The following is a 23,832-nucleotide window of genomic DNA, read 5'->3' as shown; positions in this document are numbered from 1 at the left end:
CAGTGTGTGTGTGTGTGTGTGTCAGTGTTACTATGGTTATTATTTACAGGGACACTGAGGAGTCAACATCATGAACCCTAAACCCTGGATAGAGGGGCTCAGTGAATGTGGAGTGGAATGTGTTCAGGTGGGTCAGTGTGTCAGAGGAGACTCTGTAGAAGGACAGAGTGCCGGCTGGCCAGTCCAGATACACTCCTACTCTGTGGGAGCTGGAGGAGGGGACGTCTATGGGAGTGAACTTATTATTGTGCCTGACAGAGTAACCGTTGTCAGAGCAGAACAGACTCCAGGACTTGTCATTGTCTCCAAGCCAACAGTCCTCAAGCCTTCCCCTCCTGCTGATTCCTTTATATGCCACTCCTATATCAGCCCTTCTCCCACTCCACTCTACCTCCCAGTAACAGCGCCCAGTCAGACCCTCTCTACACAGCACCTGTTTCCAGTCCTCAAATCTCTCTGGGTGATCAGGATACGGCTGCTCCTCTCTCCTACATGTCACCTTTCTGTTCTCCTCAGACAGAGAGAGGTGTATGTTTACTGTGTTTAGGTCCAGTGTGAGATCACAGACATCTGATGGATGAAACCAAACACAATATTAGAAATCATCATCATTCACATTAGAATGTTAACTCACTTTTCACTAATTCATTTAATGTAGATGTTTCTAGGTATCAAAAGGAGAAGTTAAGGTAACTTGAGACTTGTTGAATGATCATATGTTATACTGTATGGTAATATAAAACACACTTATTCCCATTAATTACACACACACACACACACACACACATCCTGAACAAACACAAACACACACACACACTGGACACACATACACATCCTGAACACACACACACACACTTACACTGAACACACACATACACACACACACACACACACACACACACACACACACACACACACACACTGGACACACACACGAACACGCCACACACGCCACACAGACACACACATTGTCAAAGCAACTATTTGTAAACTTTGGTGTCCCTGATTTGTGCTTCTGCAGAACTACAGCTGATATTTAATATGACCAAGTAAGTAATGATGGTGGTCTTTGACTTTGACTTCACTTGAATTAAGACTTATTCTTAGTCATATTCTTCACAGCAGTCAACACTCACATTTTCTAAGTCCAGGTTTCATTGTGTTCTCTCCACCATGTTCCACACTGTAGCGGTAAGCAGAAGAACAGACAGTCATTGAGGGATACACCTGAACTCACACACACACACACACACACACACACACACACACACACACACACACACACACACACACACACACACACACACACACACACACACATACACACACACATACACACACACACATTATATAACTTTGTCCAAGAGTTGGTAAGAATGCTTGTCCAGTGTGTGTGTGTCCAGTGTGTGTAACTTGTGTGTGTGTGTGTGTGTCTAGTGTGTATGTGTCCAGTGTGTGAGTGTATGTGTGTGTGTGTGTCCAGTGTGTGTGTGTGTATGTCCAGTGTGTGTTTGGGTCCAGTGTGTGTCTGTGTGTATGTCCATTGTGTGTGTGTGTGTGTGTCCAGTGTGTGTGTTTGTGTGTGTGTGTGTGTCCTGTGTGTGTGTGTGTGTGTGTGTGTGTGTGTGTGTCCAGTGTGTGTGTGTGTGTGTGTCCAGTGTACGTGTCTATGTGTGTGTGTGTGTGTGTGTGTCTGGTGTGTGTGTGTGTGTGTGTGTGTGTGTGTGTAGTGTGTGTGTGTGTGTGTGTGTAGTGTGTGTGTGTCCAGTGTGTGTGTGTGTGTCCAGTGTGTGTGTCCAGCGTGTGTGTGTGTGTCCAGCGTGTGTTTGTGTGAGTGTGTCCAGTCTGTGTGTTTGTGTATGTGTGTGCGTCTAGTATGTGTGTTTATGTGTGTCTAGTGTGTGCGTCCAGTGTTTGTGTGTGTCCAGTGTGTGTGTGTGTGTGTGGGTGTTTGTGTGTGTGGGTCCAGTTTGTGTCCAGCGTGTGTGTTTGTGTCCAGTGTGTGTGTGTGTGTGTGTGTAGCGTGTGAGTGTGTCCAGTGTGTGTGTTTGTGTGTGTGTTTGTGTGTGTGTGTGGGTCCAGTGACACTTACACACACACTGGACGACACACACACACTGGACCACACACAAACACACACACACACACACACACACACTGGACACACACACACAATGGACAAACATACACACACACTGGACAAACACACACACATACACACTGGACACACACACACACACTAGACACACACACTGGACAAACACACACATACACTGGACACACACACACACACACACACACACTGGACACACACTCACACACACAGGACACACATACACACACACACACAGGACACACATACACACACACACACACACACACACACACACACACACACACACAGTCTTTATATAACTTAGTCCAAGTGGTGGTCAGAATGTTTGTCTTAACTAGCCTGATAACTCCAACATGTCTGATATGAACATTGACATAAACCCTTTACATACTTGAGTTTCTCCAGTCTGCAGTGTGGATCCTCCAGTCCAGCAGAGAGCAGTCTGACTCCTGAGTCTCCTGGGTGATTGTAGCTCAGGTCCAGCTCTCTCAGGTGTGAGGGGTTTGACCTCAGAGCTGAGACCAGAGAAGCACAGCCTTCCTCTGTGACTAGACAGCCTGACAGCCTGCAAAGAGTCAAATCATATTAAAACCACACTGCTATTCTTTGGTGGTCAAAATAGTGGCAGTATATTTTTTTAACCGTTTAGAAATGAAAGCACTTTATGTATCTAGTCCCCCCATTTGAAGAAGTCATAAGTATTCTGACCATTTGACTTATAGTGTATTAAAGTTGTCAAAAGTTGAGTATTTGGTTGTGAACTCATTGGTTGCATTTGCAGTTTGTTTTGGTTGTGTTTTGGGTTATGTTTTGCCCGATAGTAACTGAATGGTGGATGATGACTGGAGTCATTTTCTGTCTAAGTGAGTAGATAACATGTTTCTAAACACTACTAAAGTAATCCTGATGATCCCATGATTAAGAAAAATTATGAATGAATCATGAATAATAATGAGTGAGAAAGTTACAGAGGTTACAACAAAACATGCTAACCTCTCACCATTACCAATAACAGAGGGGGTATGATCCTTGTTCCTCTGTAACTTTCTCATTCATCATCATTCACGATTCATTCATGATTATTCATAATCATGGTATCATCCACATGAATGTAGAAGTGTTCAGAAACATCTTCTATTCTTACTGACAATACAAGTGAAGTGACTCCAAAATGACAGGACATTATTCACCATTCAGTTTCTATTGGGGAAAACATCATCCAAAACACAACCAAGACAAACTGCAAATGCATTCAACAAGTTTGTAGAATCACAAGCTTGATGTAATCACTGTGGGTAAGGAATATGGGACCAAATACTAAACTTATGACTACTTTAATACAATATAAGTGAATATGTCCAAATTATTAAGACCTTTTCAAATGGGAGAACTAGATACATAAAGTGCTTTCATTTCTAAACAGTAACACAGATATATATGAAAATATCCTCAAATAAAAGGTGACATTCTGTACTGTCACCTAATATGAAACATTATATCTCAAATCCAAAATGCTGGAGCATAGCACCAAATGTAAAACTGTAAACTTCACTGTCCAAACACATATGGTGTGGACTATGTGTGCCTGGTAAACACATGTGGATCTGGTGAACAGTTATCACTTGTTGACCAACTACAGGAATACTGACCTCAGAGTCTCCAGTTTACAGTGGGGATTCCCCAGTCCAGCAGAGAGCAGCTTCACTCCTGAATCCTTCAGGTCATTGTTACTCAGATCCAGCTCTCTCAGGTGTGAGGGGTTTGTCTTCAGAGCTGAGACCAGAGAAGCACAGCCTTCCTCTGTGACTAGACAGCGTGACAGCCTGCAAAGAGTCAAATCATATTAAAACCACACTGCTATTCTTTGGTGGTCAAAATAGTGGCAGTATATATTTTTCAACATATTCAGATATATCAGTGTCCTGAAACGTGCCATATCTATTCATAAATGAATGTTTCATTATTAGAAATGACAAATTATCAAAGTATTGCATGTAGATAGAAAAATGTATAGTACAAATATTTGAGTAGACTGACCAGAGCAGTTTAAAAAGCAGTATCAGTCAAAAGACAGACAGTGAGGTATCAGATTTAGATTGTATTGAGTATACAGTCCACACCATATCTATTTTGACAGTGAAGATAACATTTTAAATGTGGCTCTATACTCCAGCATTTTGGATTTGAGATCAAATGTTTCATATGAGGTGACAGTATATAATGTCACCTTTTATTTGAGGGTATTTTAATACATATCTGTTTCACCGTTTAGAAATGAAAGCACTTTATGTTACTAGTCCCCCCATTTGACGAAGTCAAACGTATTCTGACCATTTGACTAATAGTGTATTAACATAGTCAAAAGTTGAGTATTTGGTTGTAAACTCGTTGGTTGTATTTGCAGTTTGTTTTTGGTTATGTTTTGCCCAATAGTAACTGAATGGTGGATGATGACTGGAGTAATTTTCTGTCTAAGTGAGTAGATAACAGGTTTCTGTAGCTGTGCCACTAGAGATCCTGGTTCGAATCCAGGCTCTGTCGTAGCCGGCTGCGACCGGGAGACCCATGGGGCGGCGCACAATTGGCCCAGCGTCGTCCAGGGTAGGGGAGGGAATGGCCGGCAGGGATGTAGTTTGGTTGGTAGAGCATGGCGTTTGCAACGCTAGGGTTGTGGGTTCGATTCCCACGGGGGGCCAGTATGAAAAAATTTAATAAAAAATAATGTATGCACTCACTAACTGTAAGTCGCTCTGGATAAGAGCGTCTGCTAAATGACTAAAATGTAAATGTTTCTAAACACTTCTAAATGAATCCTAATGATGCCATGATTAAGAAAAATCATGAATGAATCATGAATAATAATGAGTGAGAAAGTTACAGAGGCTACAACAAAACATGCTAACCTCTCACCATTACCAATAACAGAGGGGGTATGATCCTTGTTCCTCTGTAACTTTCTCATTCATCATCATTCACAATTCATTCATGATTATTCATAATTATGGTAGCATCCACATGAATGTAGAAGTGTTCAGAAACATCTTCTATTCTTACTGACAATACAAGTGAAGTGACTCCAAAATGACAGGACATTATTCACCATTCAGTTTCTATTGGGAAAAACATCATCCAAAACACAACCAAGACAAACTGCAAATGCATTCAACAAGTTTGTAGAATCACAAGCTTGATGTAATCACTGCAGGCAAAGAATATTCAAAGACCAAACACTAAAACACTAAACATTGGACTAAATTAATTTGTCCAAATACTTATGACTTTTTCAAATGGGAGAACTACATACATTAAGTGCTTTCATTTCTAAACAGTAAAACAGGTATGTATGAATACCCTCAAATAAAAAGTGACATTCGGTACTGTTGCCTAATATGAAACAATTTCATATCCAAAATTATGGAGCATAGCACCAAATGTAAAACTGTAAGCTTCACTGTCCAAACACATATGGTGTGGACTATGTGTGCCTGGTAAACACATGTGGATCTGGTGAACAGTTATCACTTGTTGACCAACTACAGGAATACTGACCTCAGAGTCTCCAGTTTACAGTGGGGATTCCCCAGGACAGCAGAGAGCAGCTTCACTCCTGAATCCTTCAGGTCATTGTTACTCAGGTCCAGCTCTCTCAGGTGTGAGGGGTTTGACTTCAGAGCTGAGACCAGAGAAGCACAGCTTTCCTCTGTGACTAGACAGCCTGACAGCCTGCAAAGAGTCAAATCATATTAAAACCACACTGCTATTCTTTGGTGGTGAAAATAGTGGCAATATATTTTTTCAACATATTCAGATATATCAGTGTCCTGAAACCTGACATATCTATTCATAAATTAATGTATCATTATTTGAAATTATCAAATTATTGCTTGTAGATGGAAAAATGTATTGTCCAAATATTTGAGTAGACTGACCAGACCATTTTAAAAAGCAGTATCAGTCAAAAGACAGACAGTGAGGTATCAGATTTAGATTGACTTTATGTATCTAGTCCCCCAATTGAAGAAGTCAAAAGTATTCTGACCAATTCACTTATAGTGTATTAAAGTAGTCAAAAGTTGAGTATTTGGTCCCAAACTCGTTGGTTGCATTTGCAGTTTGTTTTGGTTGTGTTTTGGGTTATGTTTTGCCCGATAGTAACTGAATGGTGGATGATGACTGGAGTAATTTTCTGTCTAAGTGAGTAGATAACATGTTTCTAAACACTACTAAATTAATCCTGATGATGCCATGATTAAGAATAATCATGAATGAATCATGAATAATAATGAGTGAGAGAGTTACAGAGGCTACAACAAAACATGCTAACCTCTCACCATTACCAATAACAGATGGGGGTATGATCCTTGTTCCTCTGTAACTTTCTCATTCATCATCATTCACGATTCATTAATGATTATTCATAATCATGGTAGCATCCACATGAATGTAGAAGTGTTCAGAAACATCTTCTATTCTTCCTGACAATACAAGTGAAGTGACTCCAAAATGACAGGACATTATTCACCATTCAGTTACTATCGGGAAAAACATCATCCAAAACACAACCAAGACAAACTGCAAATGCATTCAACAAGTTTGTAGAATCACAAGCTTGATGTAATCACTGCAGGCAAAGAATATTCAAAGACCAAACACTAAAACACTAAACATTGGACTAAATTAATTTGTCCAAATACTTATGACTTTTTCAAATGGGAGAACTACATACATTAAGTGCTTTCATTTCTAAACAGTAAAACAGGTATGTATGAATACCCTCAAATAAAAAGTGACATTCGGTACTGTTGCCTAATATGAAACAATTTCATATCCAAAATTATGGAGCATAGCACCAAATGTAAAACTGTAAGCTTCACTGTCCAAACACATATGGTGTGGACTATGTGTGCCTGGTAAACACATGTGGATCTGGTGAACAGTTATCACTTGTTGACCAACTACAGGAATACTGACCTCAGAGTCTCCAGTTGACAGTGGGGATTCCCCAGTCCAGCAGAGAGCAGCTTCACTCCTGAATCCTTCAGGTCATTGTTACTCAGATCCAGCTCTCTCAGGTGTGAGGGGTTTGACTTCAGAGCTGAGACCAGAGAAGCACAGCCTTCATCTGTGACTAGACAGCGTGACAGCCTGCAAAGAGTCAAATCATATTAAAACCACACTGCTATTCTTTGGTGGTGAAAATAGTGGCAATATATTTTTTCAACATATTCAGATATATCAGTGTCCTGAAACCTGACATATCTATTCATAAATTAATGTATCATTATTTGAAATTATCAAATTATTGCTTGTAGATGGAAAAATGTATTGTCCAAATATTTGAGTAGACTGACCAGACCATTTTAAAAAGCAGTTTCAGTCAAAAGACAGACAGTGAGGTATCAGATTTAGATTGACTTTATGTATCTAGTCCCCCAATTGAAGAAGTCAAAAGTATTCTGACCAATTCACTTATAGTGTATTAAAGTAGTCAAAAGTTGAGTATTTGGTCCCAAACTCGTTGGTTGCATTTGCAGTTTGTTTTGGTTGTGTTTTGGGTTATGTTTTGCCCGATAGTAACTGAATGGTGGATGATGACTGGAGTAATTTTCTGTCTAAGTGAGTAGATAACATGTTTCTAAACACTACTAAATTAATCCTGATGATGCCATGATTAAGAATAATCATGAATGAATCATGAATAATAATGAGTGAGAGAGTTACAGAGGCTACAACAAAACATGCTAACCTCTCACCATTACCAATAACAGATGGGGGTATGATCCTTGTTCCTCTGTAACTTTCTCATTCATCATCATTCACGATTCATTCATGATTATTCATAATCATAGTAGCATCCACATGAATGTAGAAGTGTTCAGAAACATCTTCTATTCTTACTGACAATACAAGTGAAGTGACTCCAAAATGACAGGACATTATTCACCATTCAGTTTCTATTGGGAAAAACATCATCCAAAACACAACCAAGACAAACTGCAAATGCATTCAACAAGTTTGTAGAAACACAAGCTTGATGTAATCACTGCAGGTAAGGAATATGGGACCAAATACTAAACTTTGGACTAAATTAATTTGTCCAAATACTTATTACTTTTTCAAATGGGAGAACTAGATACATTAAGTGGTTTCATTTCTAAACAGTAAAACAGGTATGTATGAAAATACCCTCAAATAAAAAGTGACATTCTGTACGGTCGCCTAATATGAAACAATTTCATATCCAAAATGCTGGAGAATATAGCACCAAATGTAAAACTGTAAGCTTCACTGTCCAAACACATATGGTGTGGACTATGTGTGCCTGGTAAACACGTGTGGATCTGGTGAGCAGTTATCACTTGTTGACCAACTACAGGAATACTGACCTCAGAGTCTCCAGTTTACAGTGGGGATTCCCCAGTCCAGCAGAGAGCAGTTTCACTCCTGAATCCTTCAGGACATTGTTACTCAGATCCAGATCTCTCAGGTGTGAGGGATTTGAACTGAGAGCTGAGACCAACAGTTCACAGGATGTGTCTGTGAGTTTACAGCCAGTGAGTCTGTCAACAGAGTAAATACCATGAGGGACAGGTTGTATTAAAATGTTACATTTAGCTTCCCTGCTTACAGTTACCTCTTCACTAATAATGTGAACACTGTGTATAGATGGCTCAATGCTACAACTTTTCTGATCCGTTTGTATTACAGTTTGTTTAAGAGTTTTCAGCTGATAGAAAGTTTAGTCAGCCAATGAAAATATTGTTGTTCTTACATACAGTAAAGTTTGGTCTGAGGGATAGTCACATGAGTACTTACAGAGCCCGTCAGCCAATAAAAATGCTGCTGTAACTACAATGTATTTTGGTGTGGGATATTTCCATGAATACTTACAGAGCTTTCCTGCAGCCTCTCACAGCTGGGAGCAGTCTCCTACGACCCTCCTCTGATGTCTTGTATACCTTCAGGTCAAACACATCCAGAACCTCCTCTGATATCTGTAGCATGTAGGCCAGCGCTGAACACTGAAAAAGTGTGAGGTTTTTGGATCTCTTCTCTGACCTCAAGTACGCTTGGATTTCCTCCTGTACTGAATGGTCTTTCATCTCTATCAGACAGTGGAAGAGATTGATGCACCTCTCAGGGGAGATGTTCTTCCTCTGCATCACCTTAAGGGATCGGATTGTTTTCTGGACGCTGTCTGGACTGCTTTCTGTCTGTGTCACCAGACCTCGTAGGAGTTTCTGATTGGACTCCAGTGACATGCCATGAAGGAAGCGGACAAAGAGGTCCAGGTGTCCGTTCTTGCTCTCCAAGGCTTTATCCACGGTACTCTTCAGCAGCTCATGCAAGGTTAGCTCTTCAGATGCAGCTCTAGACTTTCTCTTGAGGAAGGGCTTCAGTGCATCCATGTCCTTGGTTGTGTAACAATGGTACATGTAGACAGCTGAGAGAAACTCCTGAATGCTCAGATGAACAAAGCAGTACACCACTCTCTGAAATAACACAGACTCTTCTTTAAAGATTTGTGTGCACACTCCTGAGTACACTGAGGCTTCTTTGACATCAATGCCACACTCTTTCAGGTCTTCTTCATAGAACATGAGATTACCCTTCTCCAGATTTTCAAACGCCAGCTTCCCCAGCTTCAGAAGAATTTCCTTATCTGACTCCATGAGCTCCTGTTGATCCATCTCATCTCTTCCATGATATTTCTGGTTCTTCAGGCTGGTCTGAATGAGCAGGAAGTGTATTGACATCTCAGTCAGAGTCGTGGGCATCTCTCTCCTCTTGTCTGTACTCAACATGTGTTCAAGGACTATTGCAGAAATCCAACAGAACACTGGCATGTGGCACAACTGTGAGTCGCTCACACTAATAACTTTAAAGGTAAAGTCAGCGATATGGCGTAGATGCAGAAAGTAAACAGCATTGTGGGTCAATTTGCGTAACAACTAAGAGCGCTGAAGCATGAGGCTCAACTTCTCCGCTGTTTTGGTGCCCTGGCTACCATATTGTGAACAGCGTGAAGCGAACCCGTGCACGTGCGCAGGTACTGTGTCACGATCGTCCTGAGAAGAAGCGGGCCAAGGCGCAGCGTGATATGCGTACATAATATTTATTGAATGTACAACACAACGAACAAAACAACAAACGATACGAAACGTGAAGTCCCACGGTTACACAAACCAAACGGAACAAGATACCACACCAAAACAATGCCAAACGGCTACCTAAGTATGGCTCCCAATCAGAGACAACGAGCTACAGCCGTCTCTGATTGGGAACCACCCTGGCCAACATAGAAATACCAAACTAGAACACAAAAACAATGAAAACTCACACCCTGGCTCAACATACAAGAGTCCCCAGAGCCAGGGCGTGACATACTGTGTGTGACTGTGTGAGAGCGAAGTCTTGCATCTCGCTATAATTAGCATAACACTCACTGCTCGGCCCCTCTTTCCCGCCCAAAAAATGGTTTGCTTGTAGAGCAGCGTTGCTGCGTGAGCCAGATGGTGGGTAACTACTACAGCGTTGACCTATGAACCCAGCGTGAACCGGCAGGAAATCACCCACTGGTTGATGCAATGCGAAACACAACCCTAGCCAATTGAGTTATTTAGATAGCACAGGGCTTCACACTGTTTGCGTGACATGAGAGAGATGCACGCCAGCAGCTGAAAATTACTTCTTTTTTTTATTTTTATATCACTGATCATTACAAAAAATACTTCTATCATAATCGTATTTGGAAAATTCTCCATATCTGTTAGTTACAATACTCATTTTGTCCAAGTACTCGGCCTACATCCAACAGCACAGATTTAAACACACCGCAATTTATCCAACTTTCATCATATATTAAAACATCCTCATCTAAATGTCTGTAGGCTCAACAGCAAAACACACACCACTACATTTCACATTTACATTTTAGTCATTTAGCATACACTATTAACCAGTGTGATTTACAGTCAGTGCATTCAACAAAGGTAGATAAGATAACCAAATGTGAAAGTAATTGCAAGTTACAAAAAACTTTCCTCAATAAAGCAGCTATCAGCTAAATCAATGCTAGTGAGAAAATACAAGTGTGAGTCCTAGTGCAAGACATGCAAGTACAACACTACCATCAAACTGTATGTCCAACAGCACAGATTAATTAAAACACAACACTACCATCTAACTGTGAAGCAACACAAACATAGGCACAGACACATGCACACACACATGATAACATACGCACTATACACACACGTACACATGGATTTTGTGTTGTGGATATGTGGAAGTAGAGTAGGGGCCTGAGGGAACACACTTAATATGTTGTGAAATCTGTTGTGAAATCTATTGTAATGTTTAAAAAAAAAGGTATAACTGCCTTACTTTTGCTGGACCCCGGGAAGAGTAGCTGCTGCCTTGGCAAGGAACTAATGGGGATCCATAATACATACAAACTGTAGGTCCAACAGCAGAGATGAATTAAAAACGCAACACTACTCATCAGACTGCCTGTCGGATTGATTACAGTGGGAAAAAACATGACACTGTTTAGGTTGAGTTGCTTTGAAGTTCTTTGGTATCTACATTACACAGGGTCACTGAAGAGTCAAGCTTAACCCCAAACCCTGGGTAGAGGGGCTCAGTGAACGTGGAATTGAACGAGTGCAGGTGGGTCAGTGTGTCAGAGGAGACGTTGTAGAAGGACAGAATGCCGGCCTGCCAGTCCAGATACACTCCTACTCTGTTGGAGTGGGAGGCGGAGGAAACAGATATCTCAGTGTTTTTATTACTGTGCCAGGCAGAGTAAATGTTACAACAGCAGTCCAGACTCCAGGACTTGTGACTGGCTCCAAGCCGCCCCCTTCCCGTCTGGTTGAATCTTCTATAGGTCACCGCTATAAGAGCCCAGTCCCCACTCCACTCCACCTCCCAGTAACAGCGTCCAGTCAGACCCTCTCTACACAGCACCTGGGGCCAATTTTCATATCTCTCTGGGTGGTCAGGATACGGCTGCTTCTCTCTCACCTGTGTCACCTTCCTGTTCTCCTCAGACAGAGAGAGGTATGTGTGTGCTGTGTTTGGGTTCAGTGTGAGGTCACAGCCGTACACTGAGGGAGACGAGGACAAGAACATCATGATACAGTTACGTATAGGTGCTGTAATGGTGTATTGCGTTAAATGTTTTTTTTTCCATTATCTTACGTCAGATAGCACAACACTTGCTAGTCTAGTATCTTGGTTGAGGTATTGTACCGTAGGAGTGACACCATCTGACGTAAGACAATGGTGTTTCTGATGATGTGTGCAAAAAAAACACTGGGGGAAAAAAACACAAGTAAGCAAAAACACAATAGTTGCTGCAACCAATTTTCGAAATTATACCTACTGTTCTAACTCTCAACAGTAAGTTTTAGACCCCGACTAAGTTCCCCTATCACAAGTGATATTTGTATTTATCCTTTTATTTTACAGATTTACAGATTCAATTCTTACCTGACAGTTTGGAGTTTGTACATGGGATCCTCCAGTCCAGCAGAGAGCAGTGTGACTCCTGAGTCTCCTGGGTGATTGTAGCTCAGGTCCAGCCCTCTCAGATGGGAAGGGTTTGACCTCAGAGCTGAAGCCAAAGCAGCACAGCCTTCCTTAGTGACTCCACAGAATGACAACCTGTGGAAATAGTTTCATTCTATCTGGTATCAAGTCTCTGAATGTTCCTCACTGGTATATAAAGGTTTGGTAATCTGCCTAGTAACACTTTGTATAAGCTACTATGTAACATATTCATGTTGTCACATTGTACTTTAGAAACATGCATTATAATTGTAAACGTAATGAAGATTTTTGTATTCACATACGATGAATTAGGGACTGTTCTTAGTCCACTTGTGTAGTTAAAACATTCAACTCCATTGCTATGCAATTATCAAACCATTCCTAAATTATTAGGCTATGACTGCGCTTCAATGATTAGACTCCTTTTCTTATTTTGTAACGAATCACGTTAGTAGTTACGGTGTTACTACACAGAAATGTTAGCAACATGATGTTGGGTGTTACTAAAGCTTCTATCCATCTTCAGTGAGTGGAAGGCAACAGCATAGTATGATAGCTTCCTAAAACAAGACGATGCTCAGTCATCAGCCAAAAAAACGTTTAAGCACATTCCTTAAACAAAGATCATCACGCTTAAATATCTCCATTGGCCCAAAACTGACCTCAGTGTCTCCAGTTTACAGTGTGGACTCTCCAGTCCAGCAGAGAGCAGCTTAATTCCTGAATCCTGCAGCTTGTTGTCACTCAGGTCCAGCTCTCTCAGGTGTGAAGAGGTGAGAGCTGAAGGCAACACTTTACAACTCATCTCTGTGAGGTTACATCCATTCAGACTAGATACGAAACAAGAGTAAATACAAAGAAATACTCAGAAAACAGGGACACTAATAAAGAACACCAGACCTGTTGAAAGACTGGAGATGACCTGTGGAACAAGTCTTGAATGGAAGTACAATTATTTAGAATGATTATGATCATATCTGTCTGTTTTCAGCTATACAATCACCCAGATTCAATGCAGTCAGTGGTAAAAATAAAATAAAAGGTGGGTAAATGCTGATCTCTGTCCTAGGGGAATAAAGCAATGCTCCCTACATTTTTCTGTGATAGGTGGGTAAATGCTGATCTCTGTTCTAGGGGAATAAAGCAATGCTCCCTACATTTTTCTGTGATAGGTGGGTAAATGCTGATCTCTGTTCTAGGGGAATAAAGCAATGCTCCCTACATTTGTCTGTGATAGGTGGGTAAATGCTGATCTTTGTTCTAGGGGAATGAAGCAATGCTCCCTATATTTTTCTGTGATAGGTGGGTAAATGCTGATCTCTGTTCTGGGGGAATAAAGCAATGCTCCCTACATTTTTCTGTGATAGGTGGGTAAATGCTGATCTCTGTTCTGGGGGAATAAAGCAATGCTCCCTACATTTTTCTGTGATAGGTGGGTAAATGCTGATCTCTGTTCTGGGGGAATAAAGCAATGCTCCCTACATTTTTCTGTGATAGGTGGGTAAATGCTGATCTCTGTTCTGGGGGAATAAAGCAATGCTCCCTACATTTTTCTGTGATAGGTGTGTAAATGCTGATCTCTGTTCTAGGGGAATAAAGCAATGCTCCCTACATTTTTCTGTGATAGGTGGGTAAATTCTGATCTCTATTCTGGGGGAATAAAGCAATGCTCCCTACATTTTTCTGTGATAGGTGGGTAAATGCTAATCTCTGTTCTAGGGGAATAAAGCAATGTTCCCTACATTTTTCTGTGATAGGTGGGTAAATGCTGATCTCTGTTCTGGGGGAATAAAGCAATGATCCCTACATTTTTCTGTGATAGGTGGGTAAATGCTGATCTCTGTTCTAGGGGAATAAAGCAATGCTCCCTACATGTTTCTGTGATAGGTGGGTAAATGCTGATCTCTGTTCTGGGGGAATAAAGCAATGCTCCCTACATTTTTCTGTGATAGGTGGGTAAATGCTGATCTCTGTTCTGGGGGAATAAAGCAATGCTCCCTACATTTTTCTGTGATAGGTGGGTAAATGCTGATCTCTGTTCTGGGGGAATAAAGCAATGCTCCCTACATTTTTATGTGATAGGTGGGTAAATACTGATCTCTGTTCTGGGGGAATAAAGCAATGCTCCCTACATTTTTCTGTGATAAGTGGGTAAATACTGATCTCTGTTCTAAGGGAATAAAGCAATGCTCCCTACATTTTTCTGTGATAAGTGGGTAAATGCTGATCTCTGTTCTAGGGGAATAAAGCAATGCTCCCTACATTTTTATTTGATAGGTGGGTAAATGCTTCTGCAAAGAAAAGAAAAAAGTGTGTAAATGGCATTTATGTGCGTTTACATTCTACCACACCACTGGTTCTAACGTCTGGTCTCAATATCTAGTAGGCTACAATGTAAAGCACATTCCTTACACAAGATCATCATGCTTAAATATCTCCTTTAGCCCAAACTGACCTCAGGGTCTCAAGTTTACAGTGTGGACTCTCCAGTCCAGCAGAGAGTAGCATCACTCCTGAATCCTGCAGCTTGTTGTTACTCAGGTCCAGCTCTCTCAGGTGACAGGAGTTTGAGCTGAGAACTGAGGCCAACGCTTCACAGCATCTCTCTGTGAGGTTACATCCATTCAGCCTAACAAAGAAAACAATCCAACATACAGTACCAGTCAAAAGTTTGGACACACCTAGGGTTTTTCTTTATTTTTACTATTTTCTACATTATAGAATAACAGTGAAGACATCAAAACTATGAAATAACACATATGGAATCATGTAGTAACCAAAAAAGTGTCAAACAAATCAAAATGTATGTTATATTTGAGATTCTTCAAAGTAGCCACCCTTTGCTTTGATGACATCTTTGCACACTCTTGGCATTCTCTCAACCAGCTTCATGAGGTAGTCACCTGGAATGCATTTCAATTAACAGGTGTGCCTTGTTAAAAGTTAATTTGTGGAATGTATTTCCTTCTTAATGCGTTTGAGCCAATCAGTTGTGTTGTGACAAGGTATACAGAAGATAGCCCTATTTGGTAAAAGACCAAGTCCATATTATGGCAAGAACAGATAAAATAAGGAAAGTGAAATGACAGTCCATCATTACTTTAAGACATGAAGGTCAGTCAATCTGGAAAATGTCAAGACCTTTGAAAGTTTCTTCAAGTGCAGTCGCAAAAAACATCAAGCGCTATGATGAAACTGGCTCTCATGAGGACCACCACAGGAAAGGAAGACCCAAAGTTACCTCTGCTGCAGAGGATAAGTTCATTAGAGTTAACTGCACCTCAGATTGCAGCCCAAATAAATGCTTCACAGAGTTCAAGTAACAGACACATCTCAACATAAATTGTTCAGAGGAGACCACGTGAATCAGGCCTTCATGGTTGAATTGCTGCAAAGAAACCACTACTAAAAGACCTGTGGAAATCTGTCCTTTGGTCTGATGGGTCCAAATTTGAGATTTTTGGTTCCAACCGCCGTGTCTTTGTGAGACGCAAAGTAGGTGAACTGATAATCTCTGCATGTGTGGTTCCCACCGTGAAGCATGGAGGAGGAGGTGTGATGGTGTGGGGGTGCTTTGCTTGTGACACTGTCAGTGATTTATTTAGAATTCAAGGCTGAAACCACAGCATTCTGCAGCGATACACCATCCCATCTGGTTTGCTCTTAGTGGGACTATCATTTGTTTTTCAACAGGATAATGACCCAAAACACACCTCCAGGCTGTATAAGGGCTATTTGACCAAGAAGGCGAGTGATGGAGTGGCCTCCACAATCACCCGACCTCAACCCAATTGAGATGGTTTGGGATGAGTTGGACCGCAGAGTGAAGGAAAAGCATCCAACAAGTGCCCAGCATATGTGGGAACTCCTTCAAGACTGTTGGAAAAGCATTCCTCATGAAGCTGGTTGAGAGAATGCCAAGAGTGTGCAAAGCTGTCTACAAGGCAAAGGTTGGCTACTTTGAAGAATCTAAAATCTAAAATATATTTTGATTGGTTTAACACTTTTTTGGTTACTACATGATTCCATATGTGTTATTTCATAGTTTTGATGCCGTCACTATTATTCTACAATGTAGAAAATAGTAAAAATAAAGAAAAACCCTTGAATGAGTAGGTGTGTCCAAACTTTTGACTGGTACTGTATATATATGCACATTGAACAGAAATCCACTTCATTCTAACAGAAATCCAGTTGTGGATGGGGCTGGAAAAATGTAACCACTATCAAATTCATAAACGGGGCTCATAGATCCATGAGATCAAAATGATAATTTTAACCATATTTTTTAAGTGATACAGTTTACAATTACATTGTTTACAAACAATGGAGTAAAACAAGTTTATATTCTGGGTTCTGATTGGGTAAGACAGTTGAACTAAGCTCATGAGCCATTTATAAGTTATATTATTCAAGAATCAATGCCTATATATGATTAATCCAAAAATCCAAAAATGGATGTACCAATCCTGGATTGCCCCTTTAAAGGATCTCCTTTAGGGTTCTTAAATTATTCATCCATTATCATTAAAAGGCCTTATTAATTACAATTACTTATTAGTTGTTGAATTTTTGAATACATTTCCAATTAATATTGAGCATGACTTTAATCCAGGAACTCACCGAGCTATTCTGGACACTTTGACCACTGGCAGCAGCCTCAGAAGACCCTCATCTGATCTGGAGTATTTCTTTAGGTCAAACACATCCAGGTCCTCTTCTGAAGTCAGCAACACAAACACCAGAGCTGACCACTGTGCAGGTGAGAGTTCGGCCTCTGAGAGACTTCCTGAGCTCAGGTAGGTTTGGATCTCCTCCACCAGAGAATGGTCATTCAACTCATTCAGACAGTGGAACAGATTGATGCATCTCTCTGGAGAGGGATTCTTCCTGATCTTCTTCTTGATGTATTCAATTATGTTCTCATTGGTCTGTGATCTTCTTCCTGTCTGTGTCAGTAGGCCTTGTAGGAGAGTCTGATTGGACTCCAGGGAGAGGCCCAGAAGGAAGCGGAGGAACAGGTCCAGGTGTCCATTATCACTCTGTAAGGCCTGATCTACTGCACTCTTGTATAAGTCAATCATAGGTTGGTGTTTCCACCGTTTCAAAAGTTTGACAAAGGAGTTCTGTTTGACCAGTGGGTTCTCATTGCGGTTTATGAATGTGAAAAACACGTATACAGCAGCAAGAAACTCCTGGATGCTCAGATGCACAAAGCTGAACATAGTTTTCTGACACGTCCTTCCCTCCATCTTAAAGATCTCAGTGCATAAACCTGAATACACTGATGCTTCTGTGACATCAATGCCACACTCTCTCAGGTCTTCCTTGTAGAAGATCAGATGTCCCTTCTTCAGCTGACGGAATGCAAGCTCTCCAAGTTTAAGAACTATGGTGTCACTGCCTGGGGAATTTTCTGCTTCTCTCATTCTGTCTATCTGAAAGATCAAGAAATGTATGTTCATCTCAGTCAGAGTCTTGGGTATCTTTCTTCTCTCTGCTTCACCCAACAGTTTCTCTAGAACACTGGCTGATATCCAACAGAAGACTGGTATGTGGCAAATTATGTGTAGGCTCCTTGATGACTTCATGTGTGTGATAATTCTGCTGGCCAGGTTGTCATCAGTGATTTTTTTCCTGAAGTACTCATCCTTCTGTGGGTCATTGAACCCTCGTACCTCTGTCCACTGGTGGATGTGTTTTCGAGGGATCTTATTGGCTGCTGCAGGCCGGGAGGTTATCCAGATGAGAGCAGAAGGGAGGAGCTCACCTGTGATCAGGTTTGTGATCAATTTGTCCAGCGAGGCTGGCTTTGTTTCATCTGTCAGAACCTTATTGTTGAAGTCCAGAGGGAGTCGACACTCGTCCAAACCATCAAATATGAACAGAACTTTAGACTTGTTCCTTAGACTCTTGATTGGTTCCATGTCAGGGAAGAATTGATGAAGCAGTTCAATCAGACTGCAGTCGTCTTCCCTTATATTAGAGTTGATTTGGCGAAAAGGAAGTGGAAAGATGAAATCAATGTCCTGATTCTCCTTTTCTTCTGCCCAGTCTAGAATAAACTTCTGAACAGAGACAGTCTTTCCTACGCCGGCAATGCCCTGCGTAAGCACTGTTCTGATTGCCTTCTTTTGATCAGACCGTTGTTTGAAAATGTTTCTGACTTCAACAGTGGTCTCTCCTGTGGCTGGTGTTCTGATGTTCTGATGTATGACCTCATGCTCATCTCTGACCCCTCCCCAGGCCCCCTCGAACACATGGAGCTCAGTGAAGATCTGATTTAAATAGATAAAATCACCTTCCTTTGACGTCCCCTCATATATACAGCCGTACTTCTTCTTGAGATAGCATTTTAGTTTGTCTTCGACTGCAAGGAAAAACAAAAGATTACGTTTATTACGGTCATGATAACTGTATGTGTTTGTGTCTTACATTTATTTGTGTTTTGTTTTTACATAGTGGTAACCAGAGTCGTTCAAGGGAATTCGGGACATGGGTGACTAGTTAACGTTAGCTTGGCTCTCTCTGTGTGTTCGTGCCGTGGGAGGAGGGGTTGGTTCGTTGGCAGAGAGCAATGGCTAGCTAGTATGCTAACTATTCTAGCTAACTAACTGGCTGAATAAGTTGACGACGTACTCACTCAAACTGTAAGAACTAACCCAAAACTTTTCACAACGTTAGACACGGACACAAATGATATGCTTGACTTGCTAACACACTGGTGGTTTGTTTTAACTGATTATTGGTGCTAAACCGTGTTATTGGAGGCTGGCATGCTAGTTGGCTATGGCGTCATAGGATTCGGTGCCCTGGACGGTTTTCACTGAAGAATACTGTACCAAGTTAGCTAGCTGAATAAACTAAGTTAGAGTCTATTCCTAGAAAACATTGAACCGCTGTAGTTTACAACAATTATAATTTCTAAAGTGGAAGTTGGGAGAGTTATATTTGAGTGTTTCAGTGAAACGTGAGGGAGGCCCCTCTCTCTCGCTTTCCCAGACGTTTAGTTCATTTCATTCCGATCTCCTTTGCATTATTGTAGCCCTTTTCTGTAGCCTGTCAACTATGTGTCTGTCTATCCCTGTTCTCTCCTCTCTGCACAGGCCATACAAACGCTTCACACCACGTGGCTGTTGCCACTCTAATCTGGTGGTCCCTGTGCGCAAGACCCACGTGGAGTTCCAGGTCTCTGGGAGCCTCTGGAACTGCCGTTCTGCGGCCAACAAGGCAGAGTTCATCTCAGCCTATGCTACCCTCCAGTCCCTCGACTTCTTGGCACTGACGGAAACATGGATTACCACAGAAAACACTGCTACTCCTACTGCTCTTTCCTCGTCTGACCATGTGTTCTCGCATACCCCGAGAGCATCTGGTCAGCGCGGTAGTGGCACAGGAATCCTAATCTCTCCCATGTGGACATTCTCTCTTTTCCCCCTGACCCATCTGTCTATCTCCTCATTTGAATTCCATGCTGTCACAGTCACTAGCCCATTCAAGCTTAACATCCTTGTCATTTATCGCCCTCCAGGTTCCCTTGGAGAGTTCATCAATGAGCTTGACGCCTTGATAAGTTCCTTTCCTGAGGATGGCTCACCCCTCACAGTTCTGGGTGACTTTAACCTCCCTACGTCTGCCTTTGACTCATTTCTCTCTGCCTCCTTCTTTCCACTCCTTTCCTCTTTTGACCTCACCCTCTCACCATCCCCCCCTACTCACAAGGCAGGCAATACGCTTGACCTCATCTTTACTAGATGCTGTTCTTCTACTAATCTCACTGCCACTCCCCACCAAGTCTCCGACCACTACTTTGTATTCTTTTCTCTCTCGCTCTCCTCCAACACTACTCACTCTGCCCCTACTCAGATGGTAATGTGCCGTCGCAACCTTCGCTCTCTCTCTCCCGCTACTCTCTCCTCTTCCATCCTATCATCTCTTCCCTCTGCTAAATCCTTCTCCCTCCGATCTCCTGATTCTGCCTCCTCAACCCTCCTCTCCTCCCTTTCTGCATCTTTTGACTCTCTATGTCCCCTATCCTCCCGGCCGGCTCGGTCCTCCCCTCCTGCTCCGTCGCTTGACGACTCATTGCGAGCTCACAGAAGAGGGCTCCGGGCAGCCGAGCGGAAATGGAGGAAAACTAGACTCCCTGCGGACCTGTCATCTTTTCACTCCCTCCTCTCTACATTCTCTTCCTCTGTTTCCGCTGCCAAAGCCACTTTCTACCACTCTAAATTTCAAGCCTTTGCCTCTAACCCTAGGAAGCTCTTTGCCACCTTCTCCTTCCTACTGAATCCTCCTCCTCCTCCCCCTCCCTCCTCCCTCTCTGTGGATGACTTCGTCAACCATTTTGAAAAGAAGGTTGACGACATCCGATCCTCATTTATTAAGTCAAATGACACTGCTGGTCCTGCTCACACTGCCCTACCCTATGCTTTGACTTCTTTCTCTCCTCTCTCTCCAGATAAAATCTTGCAACTTGTGACGGCCGGCCGCCCAACAACCTGCCCGCTTGACCCTATCCCTTCCTCTCTTCTCCAGACCATTTCCGGAGACCTTCTCCCTTACCTCACCTCGCTCATCAACTCATCCTTGACCGCTGACCATGTCCCTTCCATCTTCAAGAGAGCGAGAGTTGCACCCCTCCTCAAAAAACCTATACTCGATCCCTCCGATATCAACAACTACAGACCAGTATCCCTTCTTTCTTTTCTCTCCAAAACTCTTGAGCGTGCCATCTCTAGGCAACTCTCCTGCTATCTCTCTCAGAATGACCTTCATGATCCAAACCAGTCAGGTTTCAAGACTGGTCATTCAACTGAGACTGCTCTTCTCTGTGTCACGGAGGCTCTCCGCACTGCTAAAGCTAACTCTCTCTCCTCTGCTCTTATCCTTCTAGACCTATCCGCTGCCTTTGATACTGTGAACCATCAGATCTTCCTCTCCACCCTCTCCGAGTTGGGCATCTCCGGCGCTGCTCACTCTTGGATTGCGTCCTACCTGACAGGTTGCTCCTACCAGGTGGCGTGGCGAGAATCTGTCTCCGCACCACGTGCTCTCACCACCCAGGGCTCAGTTCTAGGCCCTCTCCTATTCTCTCTATACACCAAGTCACTTGGCTCTGTCATATCCTCACATGGTCTCTCCTATCATTGCTACGCAGACGACACACAATTAATTTTCTCCTTTCCCCCTTCTGATAACCAGGTGGCGAATCACATCTCTGCATGTCTGGCAGACATATCAGTGTGGATGTCCGATCACCACCTCAAGCTGAACCTCGGCAAGACGGAGCTGCTCTTCAACCCGGGGAAGGACTGCCCGCTCCATGATCTCGCCATCACGGTTGACAACTTCATTGTGTCCTCCTCCCAGAGTGCAAAGAACCTTGGCGTGACCCTGGACAACACCCTGTCGTTCTCCGCTAACATCAAAGCGGTGACCCGATCCTGCAGGTTCATGCTCTACAACATTCGCAGAGTACGACCCTACCTTACACAGAAAGCGGCACAGGTCCTAATCCAGGCACTTGTCATCTCCCGTCTGGCTTATTGCAACTCGCTGTTGGCTGGGCTCCCTGCCTGTGCCATTAAACCCCTACAACTTATCCAGAACGCTGCAGCCCGTCTGGTGTTCAACCTTCCCAAGTTCTCTCATGTCACCCCGCTCCTCCGCACACTCCACTGGCTTCCAGTTGAGGCTCACATCTACTACAAGACCATGGTGCTTGCCTACGGAGCTGTGAGGGGAACGGCACCTCCTTACCTTCAGGCTCTGATCAGACCCTACACCCAAACGAGGGCACTACGTTCATCCACCTCTGGCCTGCTAGCCCCACTACCTCTACGGAAGCACAGTTCCCGCTCAGCCCAGTCAAAGCTATTCGCTGCTCTGGCACCCCAATGGTGGAACGAGCTCCCCCACGATGCCAGGACAGCGGAGTCATTGACCACCTTCCGGAGACACTTGAAACCCTACCTCTTTAAGGAATACCTGGAATAGTATAAAGTAATCCTTCTACCCCCCCAAGTGGTTGTCCCACTGGCTATCATAAGTTGAATGCACCAATTTGTAAGTCGCTCTGGATAAGAGCGTCTGCTAAATGTTCTAAATGTAAATGTGTCTGATTGGATCAGAGCGCAATTATTAGAGCCTGTCCAGCAGATTAAACTGGCTGCAATGACGTCATCATGATGACTTTTGGTCAGGTTGTAAAAAGTTTTGATAAATGCTTTTTAGAAACCAGACAATTATCAGTTTTTCTGACCAGATAACCAAAATATGACGTCTTTCTCATAACGTTTTAATAAATGTATTATCTGGACTTCTAAGCCCCCCCAAAAAACTGTTTACAACATCAATGTGCCAGATTTGGTCCAACGGGTGTTTTCGTGATTCATTGAGCTTACCTTTGACTTCTAGAACCAAAGGAGCACTCTGGGCAAAAAATATATACCGTTTTGTTTTATTGTCCTCTTGCTAGTTCCTCCTTTATGTTACCTGCTATGTATACAATATTTCTGCCTGCTGTGTATACAATAGTTCTGCCTGCTGTGTATACAATATTTCTGCCTGCTATGTATACAATATTTCTGCCTGCTATGATTACAATATTTCTGCCTGCTATGATTACAATATTTCTGCCTGCTATGTATACAATATTTCTGCCTGCTATGATTACAATATTTCTGCCTGCTATGATTACAATATTTCTGCCTGCTATGTATACAATATTTCTGCCTGCTATGATTACAATATTTCTGCCTGCTATGATTACAATATTTCTGCCTGATATGATTACAATATTTCTGCCTGCTACGCAAAATCAGTGTTCTCTTATTTGCTTTATGTTGTTTTATAGTCCACTAACCTGCTGGTTCTGTTGTCTCACCCTCATCGTACTCGTTCTTCAGCATTTCAGCCAGTTGGTTCTGGCTCATCTTCCTCAGGATCTCCAGTGAGATCTTCACAGTTCCCTCAGGACCGTAGGTCTCCACCATCTTATTCACAGTGTCCAGTCTGTCAGCTTTCTCCAACTGGCTTACTGGAATATGAGGAAAGCCTTTCAGCAGGTCCTGGGTCAGGTGCCATTTAAATATCTTCAACTCTGCTTCAACCAACTCCTCCAGAGTGGCCAGCAGCAGCAAAGGAACAGGAGCCAT

At 42.5% G+C, this 23,832-nt stretch overlaps 1 protein-coding gene across 1 annotated transcript in view; it reads right to left on the bottom strand.

The window, feature by feature from the left end:
• LOC311121272 (uncharacterized protein) overlaps positions 1-23,832 on the bottom strand; it is a gene marked incomplete at its 5' end in the record, with an annotated part of 25,436 nt that extends 1,604 nt beyond the window's left edge. The window contains 14 exon segments of the mRNA XM_084195782.1: positions 1-570; positions 1,137-1,176; positions 2,528-2,681; positions 3,766-3,939; positions 5,666-5,839; positions 7,088-7,236; positions 8,508-8,676; positions 9,008-9,609; positions 11,738-12,276; positions 12,614-12,636; positions 12,638-12,787; positions 13,336-13,503; positions 17,297-19,043; positions 23,562-23,832. The exon segment at positions 1-570 is cut by the window's left edge and continues 1,604 nt beyond it. Coding sequence (XP_084051908.1) covers positions 44-570; positions 1,137-1,176; positions 2,528-2,681; positions 3,766-3,939; positions 5,666-5,839; positions 7,088-7,236; positions 8,508-8,676; positions 9,008-9,609; positions 11,738-12,276; positions 12,614-12,636; positions 12,638-12,787; positions 13,336-13,503; positions 17,297-19,043; positions 23,562-23,832 — 4,887 coding nt within the window. The 3' untranslated portion in view covers positions 1-43.

Source organism: Coregonus lavaretus, assembly GCF_964263955.1.
Source record: "Coregonus lavaretus genome assembly, contig: HAP1_SCAFFOLD_4659, whole genome shotgun sequence".
Taxonomy (NCBI): Eukaryota; Metazoa; Chordata; class Actinopteri; order Salmoniformes; family Salmonidae; genus Coregonus; species Coregonus lavaretus.
Note: the sequence above shows the minus strand (reverse complement) of the source record. Positions and strands in the feature narration are given on the sequence as shown.